Genomic DNA, 7,451 nt, shown 5'->3' on the forward strand with positions numbered 1-7,451 from the left:
CTCTGTATTTGTTTTATATATTCGGAAGGTTCTAATGATGTAGTATTTTTCGTGCTGTCATAAAAATCTCCGGGTAACCGTAGGGTACGCCCGAAGGTTAGTTGAGCAGCTGAAACTCCAGAATCGCTTCTATACGCGGCTCGTAAACCTAAAAGAACTGTGGGCAACTCCTGAACCCATGACTTACTTGATAAACGTGCCATAAGCGCTGCTTTGAGTGTCCTATGCCAGCGTTCTACAGCGCCGTTTGCCTGAGGGTGATAACTAGTCGTACGAATCCTATTTATACCTAGTAAATTCATAAGTTCTCTAAACAATGAACTCTCAAATTGCCGACCTTGATCACTCGTGAGTTTGATTGGACAACCATAGCGACATATCCAATTTTCGTATAAAAATTTTGCTACTGTCTCGGCGGTAATATCACGAATAGGTAAAGCCTCGGGCCAGCGTGTGTATCGATCAATGACAGTTAAACAGTATCTATATCCATGTTCTGTTATGGGTAATGGACCTATTATGTCGACATGGATATGTTCGAACCGATCAGCATTTGGAAATTTACCTAAGTCAGCAACTGAATGTCTATCTATCTTAGAACGTTGACATTCCAGACACGTTTTTGACCATAAATTAATGTCGGAATTCATTTTTGGCCAATAAAACTTTTCCGTAACTAATTTTCGGGTAGCTCGAACCCCTGGATGGCTGATATTGTGTATACTGTTAAAAGCTAAACGTCTAAATTTGTCTGTTAAATAAGGTCGAGCAGTACCTGTCGAAAAATCACAAAAAATCGCTTTATTACAAGTAGGTATAAACATTTTCTTTAATAAATTCGTGTTATTATTCGTCAAATAGTCGTCCATTGATTGCGATTCTGCTAATTCATTATAATCTAAAACGGTAGGAAAATATATTGTTTCTATTCGTGACAAAGAATCGGCTACTATATTATTTTTGCCAGTAATATGTTGTATATCCGTTGTAAATTCGCTGATATAAATTAAGTGTCGTATTCTCCTCGGTGTTTCATTAGATTCTTTACCTAATTTTAAAAATGCGTATGTTAGAGGTTTATGATCCGTAAAAACAGTAATGCGTCGTCCTTCAAATAATTTTCGAAAATGCTTAATTGCTAAATAAATCGCAAGTAACTCTCGATCATACGTAGAGTATTTTTGCTGTGCATTAGTTAACTTTCTTGAAAAGTATCCTAAGGGTTGCCAACAGCCATTAACCTGTTGCTGCAAGACGGCTCCTACGCATGTATCTGATGCATCAGTCATTAAAGCTAAATTCGAATCTACTCGTGGATGAGCCAATGTAGCGGCCTGTTTAAGACCTATCTTACATTGTTCAAACGCTTCGATTGCTTCCTGTGACCAATCAATTTTGGTTTGGTCGTTCTTTTTAGTACTACCTAAATACCTATTAAAAATTGCCTGATATGACGCGGCGTGCGGTAAATGAGCACGATAAAAATTAATCATACCGGTAAAACGACGTAATCCTGATACGGTTTCAGGTCTAGGATAATCTATTATCGCTTTAACTTTATCTTCAGAAGGTCGAATTCCATCCTTTGAAACATAAAAACCTAAATATTCAAACTGAGACTGTCCGAAAGAACATTTATTTAAATTAATTTTAATATTATTTTGCGATAAACGTTGAAAAACAATACGCAAGTGCTCAAGGTGTTGGGTTTCATTTTCGCTAGCGATCAAGGCGTCATCAATATAATTAAAAATAAAATCTAGGCCATTGAATACGGTGTCCATGAATCTCTGAAATGTTTGGGCTGCATTACATAAACCAAAAGTCATCCTTGGAAATTCAAATAGTCCGAAAGGTGTAATAATTGCTGTTTTCTCTACGTCTTGAGGTGCAGTTTCTATAAAATGGTATGCTCTATTTATGTCAATTTTTGAAAAACAAGTCTTACCTGCTAAGATGTACGTAAAGTCCTGGAGACGGGGAATAGGGTAACGATCCGGCTTGGTGATTGCGTTAAGCCTGCGATAATCACCACAAGGCCTAATATCTCCATTTTTCTTAGTAACCACATGGAGAGGACTCGCCCAAGCGCTTTTAGATTGACGACATATACCTAGCTCTTGCATCTTTTCAAATTCTTTCTTTACAAGTTTATACTTATCTGGAGGTAACGGTCTCGCCCTAGCATATACCGGAGGTCCGGTAGTTTCTATACAATGTTGTATAGAACTAGGTGGCAAATTTAAAAATGATGTAGGTTTAGTTAAATTGGGAAAGTCCCGTAACAAATTATAATATGGATGCCCTACACTAAAAGATAGTACGGATGGCTCAGTGACGCAAACAATCGAACCTATTACTTTTAAATCTGTAATTTGATCAATGAGTTTTCGTGAGCTGACATCAACTAGTAACTTATAATAACTTAAAAAATCTGCTCCTAAAATTGGTTGTTTCACGTCAGCAATTACGAAATCCCACCGATAAGGTCGCCTTAACTTTAAATTTAGAACTAGAGACTTAGTACCGTAGGTTTTTATTTCAGTACCATTTGCTGCGAATAATTTATAATCACTGCACTTACTTGTTTGACATCGTTTACCTATTGGCAAAACAGAGATATTCGCACCAGTGTCAATTAAAAACTTTAAACCACTATTTATGTCGGTGATGCGTAGGCGATTACAGGGTTGGATGGTGCAGACTTCCGCCGCAGGCTGCACCTTGTTTAGTTTTCCTTGACCTTCCACGCGCAGGGCTCCTTACAGTTCCGTGCGTTGTCCCGGTAACGATGATGGTAAAAGCAAAGCCAGCCTGGACTGTTTGGACTTCGTCGAGGTGCTGAGTGTGCACGGTTACGACTCTGAGAACGTGGACGTCCACGGTAGTTCCATCGCCGTGCTGGTCTGGATCTCTCCAAGTTGGCCACTTTGAGGGTTAGCTTGGCGATTTCCGCCATTATGAGCTCCGTATCCTTGTTAGTTGCACTCGTAGAAGGCTGGTGCTGCTTTTGTGTCACTTCATTGACGCTACTGACGCTTTGTGTAGACTCCAAAACGTTGTCTGCGATGGCAGCTAAGCTGTCGAGGGATTTGGTATCCGAAACCGCGAGAACAGCTCGTACAGCGTTGGGCAGATGTCCTTGCCACAGAATCCGTAATGTGTCATCAGGGATTTTGTCCTGTAGTAGCGATCGCCTCTCTAGTATACATACATCTCAATGCCTACCAAGTATCAAAACAGCATCAACGTCGTTACATCAAATGCAGATGAATGGATCTGTCAGCAGACCCCATGCGGGCGGGACCACATGTTATCTCTGATTGTGTCCCATGGGACGAATCTATTTAATCCACTCGATGACTTTACAAATTCTTTAAAAGGGGATTTCGTTTTATAGGCTATATATTTTTGGTGGAAAAAGCTTTGTGTGGATACGATCATTCCATATTTTTTTTTATTTCTTTAATCCATAAAAAATATTTAAAATAAAAAACTTGTATAAATTTCATTTGAGTACTTTTTAATAAGTAAATACTAATTAGAGTAACTAACGCTCCGAGATGAAGCTGGTCATATTTACATAGTAGCTGTGCCCCGCGGTTTTACCCGCGTTTGGGCTATCTAGCAACAAAATAATTTTTCAAATCGAACCAGTAATTGAGATTAAATTAGATCCCACTACCTCTAAAAACTGATCCAAAACACAGACCCTTTCGTCAACAGACAGCATTAATATATATTAATTAGTGAAAAATACAAGAAAATGTCACGTTTGATAAATTACAATACAAATGAAAAGGGAATTCCATAAAAAGTATATGTAGAACCACAATGAAAATCCCCCATTCGGGGTTGCAATGACTTTCAGTATTCAAATAGATTTTAATCAAATTAATGCGTCGCTACACTGTCGCCTGTTTAAAACGTTGGCAATCAGAAAAGGGAATTTCATAGAAAAAAATTTTGATAAAAAAAATGTTTAATAGACCTAAAATATATGAACAATGTGACCTTAGAGTATATATTATATGTACAGTAGTATCTTAGAGTATTTACTCTAAGAATGTAACCGTATTTTTTTTGAGGTTGATTAAAAGCAGTTGCGGATTGCGGACAAAATAACATTTTGTTATAAGATTTGTTTATAAAATAACGAAATAATGTCTCAGCCGTAAAAAATCCATTTTTTGTGAAAATTTATTATAACGAATTATTATATTATATAATTAAACTTTTAATATTTTAGGAAACCTGTCATTAAACCTTATGATAACCTAAGTACCATTTATTTCCAAAATACCTATGTAAAAATTAGCTCTAAATCTAGATAAATCTTAAGTGTATTTATAGATTACTAATATCCCTTGCCTTAAGGTGTTTATGCGACGATTCCAAAGAGCTTTAAAGATAAGTTGATGAAAAATTGTCAGATTTCAATACGCAATGACGCGTGCAATTTTTCCCGCCAACATAAATCAAAATGTGTTAGAAATTCCCGTATTAATACATCATCCGTCAGACAAAATAGGGGAAACACAAAATAGCGATTTTGTACGATTAGTAACATTTTTATTTTTAGCGCGATTCAATGAATTAAATGTATTGTATTGGCCTTGTATTGGCAATTTTAGATACCTACCTACTAACAATTGAGTAACGTTGTACGCAATAATATTATATTGTGAAGGAAATAAGGGTCACTAAAACTAAAACTACTTAGAAGTTAGAACCTAAAAATGAACCAATTTTTTTTCTATGTTGGCAATCATGGCCCCTGTTTTATTTTCATAAAATGATGATTATTGATGACGTCATACAATCAAAAAAATCGGATACTCATCCCGAAGATAAATTAACTGCAGTTTATTTGGTCTATTTTTTTTGAAAGAGTGTACCTACACATAGAGGGGATAACAATATTTGGCCGTGAAGAAATATTATTCACATAACATCCTCTTAATAATAATACCTACATAATTAATTGTAAGTAAATGCATGACTATATTCTGGAAAATAAGCTACCACACTCCCAAGTATCATTACAAATCATTCTGTAGTTTTCACGTCAAAGAGTAACAAACATACATCCATACATTATTACAAATGTTTGCGCTTATATTATTAGTTTATAGGTTATATTTATTAGGAAGTAGGATAGTTGCGCAACAATTTACGAGCGTAGCCGTGGGCCATATCCACGATCTCCGTTTAAACTCACGTTGTGGCCTAAACCTTCATTAAGTTTGACAGGTCAGAAAGTTGCAAGTCACCGCCGATCACTTGAGGTCCTCGATCCGCCTTTATTGGGCTTAATCATCCATTGTTGATCTATAGATTATTTCCGTCGGTTGCTTTTGGCCTTTATAATACAGTCATTTAATGACGTCAATATTTATGTTACGTTTGTAAGGTAAAAAAATATATCTTGTGTTAAAAAAGTTGTGCTTTGCACCTGTTTATTAGTGTTTGGTCCAAGCCAAAACTCTTTTTAAGAGTTATTTAATACTAGATTGTTTAAAACTATTTATTATGAATGATAAAATAACATAAGGTCATATTATTAATTATTATCATAAAAAATAGATAATATTAACAAATTATATCTATCCGGAAAAAGAAGGGAAAATTAGTGAGTTAAATCAATTAAAATGGCTTCTGCATTAGCATTTCATAAATGGTTTAAACCGTTTTAATTAGGTAAATGTAATTGGTTTAAATAAGTACTAAAAAATCTAGATTTCTCGTACTTCTAACAGAATTCAAATATAATCAGCAAATTTCCCATCATTAAGTTAATCCGAATGACACCGCAATTTGTTTATCTCAAAGGAAATAGCCCTTAGATATGATTTATTGATGCTAGGTAGGCGTCAAATGGATCTGATTTATTCGTTCTTGTGAATTAAATTGAATATACATAACTACTATCTTCTCATACGGGTTAATCCGGTTCAAACTGGAAAAAATAAAGGCAATTTTATTATGTATATTGTAGAGTAGGCACAATTTACATTATCTGTGATATTATTATCGATGTAGTTTTCAAATTGTGTAGTGAGTATTAGTGAGCTTATTTTTTCAATTTTATAAACTTCCTATCTAGTACGTATTATTTTTAATACCTTTCAAAGATGACCTAGTGAAAGATTGGCTACTATTTCAATCAAAAGTCTAGGGCTCAAAGTTCGATGCGCACACCATAATTTATGATAATTTAAATACATTTTTTTATCTCAAACTAACCTACATAATATTATATGAATGAAAAATTCAATTAAAAAAAAATAATTTAGCAATATATTATTATCTATTATCTAAGTAATTATCCCATAATCATTAAATTAAACAATCTCATAAAAATTCGATAAAGTAGACGAAAGATGAGTCATTATAGACAGTTCATTAATTTCAAAGATGTCATCATCGCCTCCGTGGCGCAATTGGCTAGCGCGTTCGGCTGTTAACCGAAAGGTTGGTGGTTCGAGCCCACCCGGGGGCGGAATCTTTTTGTTTGTATTTATTTTCTTAAGATTGAGAAATTAAAAAAAAAATTAATTTATAAAAATAATTATTAATATTATGTGTATAAATTTGTACTTCCATTACTTCATAATACTTATACGTTTTTACTATTTTAACATAAATATTTTGACGTTTATTATTCGTTAAGTATATCAGCTGTTTCTCAATTCTCAGAAATGCGTGAATAGTAGATATCCGTTTATATGGTACCTATATCTGTGGTATTATATTTATTATTTATCTTCAATTGCACTTGTTTAAATATGTGCCTGTTAAATGCCAGACTTGATTGCTAATGAAATAAATTCATATAAAAAGCATAAAAACGAGATTACCTTTTCTAATGATTTAAGAAAAATTATGATAACATGGATGAGTAGATTAGTACAATACTACAATAAAGCAATCGTTCAAAATATATCAATCCTTCACCTTTTCGGCACTTTAAAAAATAAAAAGTAAATACCATTTAATTATTACATCCTACAATTAGTCAAACCCCATTAGAGTGAAAATCTTCGTAAAATTCCTTCAACCATTTGTCATGTCCATCGTAAAATAAAATATTTCATACCTATGTACACACTTGATGATTCCAAAATGTGCACACAATTTTTTATGTTACCACCTTAACAATAGGTATCAAAACAGCGTAGCATATTTTCAATTTCAGATCACAATTTTCCAGTACACTGTACGATGTATTTGATAAATGAAACAGCTAAAAGCTTTACTTTGTTAAAAATATACACAAGTGAAAACGTTGTTAATGACCTTTTGTGAAAGGGTAATATTGTTGGACGGAATTATTTTAATTTATTTTTGTGCAAAAAGCAAATATGTATATAAATGTTTCGGATACACAAAGCGATCATTTTGACATGAATTTAACTATGAAATGAAACAAGGCTTTAAAAAATAACTTA

At 33.9% G+C, this 7,451-nt stretch overlaps 1 protein-coding gene and 1 non-coding gene across 2 annotated transcripts; one reads left to right on the forward strand and one right to left on the reverse strand.

Annotated features, from left to right (window-relative positions):
* Positions 1 to 2,549: 2,549 nt before the first annotated feature.
* LOC149910047 (uncharacterized) lies at positions 2,550 to 3,178 on the reverse strand (the record flags this gene model as incomplete). The annotated part of the gene is made up of 1 exon (XM_090107124.1): positions 2,550 to 3,178. A coding segment is annotated over one exon (450 nt), but the record flags the coding sequence as incomplete, so codon positions are not given.
* A 3,250-nt stretch (positions 3,179 to 6,428) lies between these two features.
* Positions 6,429 to 6,502, forward strand: TRNAN-GUU (transfer RNA asparagine (anticodon GUU)). The gene has a single exon. It is a non-coding gene; the product is annotated as a tRNA-Asn (tRNA).
* Positions 6,503 to 7,451: the final 949 nt, after the last annotated feature.

The sequence above is a fragment of the Colias eurytheme genome, chromosome 2 (assembly GCF_061535395.1).
Source record: "Colias eurytheme isolate Ceu_HAF_F1 chromosome 2, ilColEury1 Martin Lab GWU primary, whole genome shotgun sequence".
Taxonomy (NCBI): domain Eukaryota; kingdom Metazoa; phylum Arthropoda; class Insecta; order Lepidoptera; family Pieridae; genus Colias; species Colias eurytheme.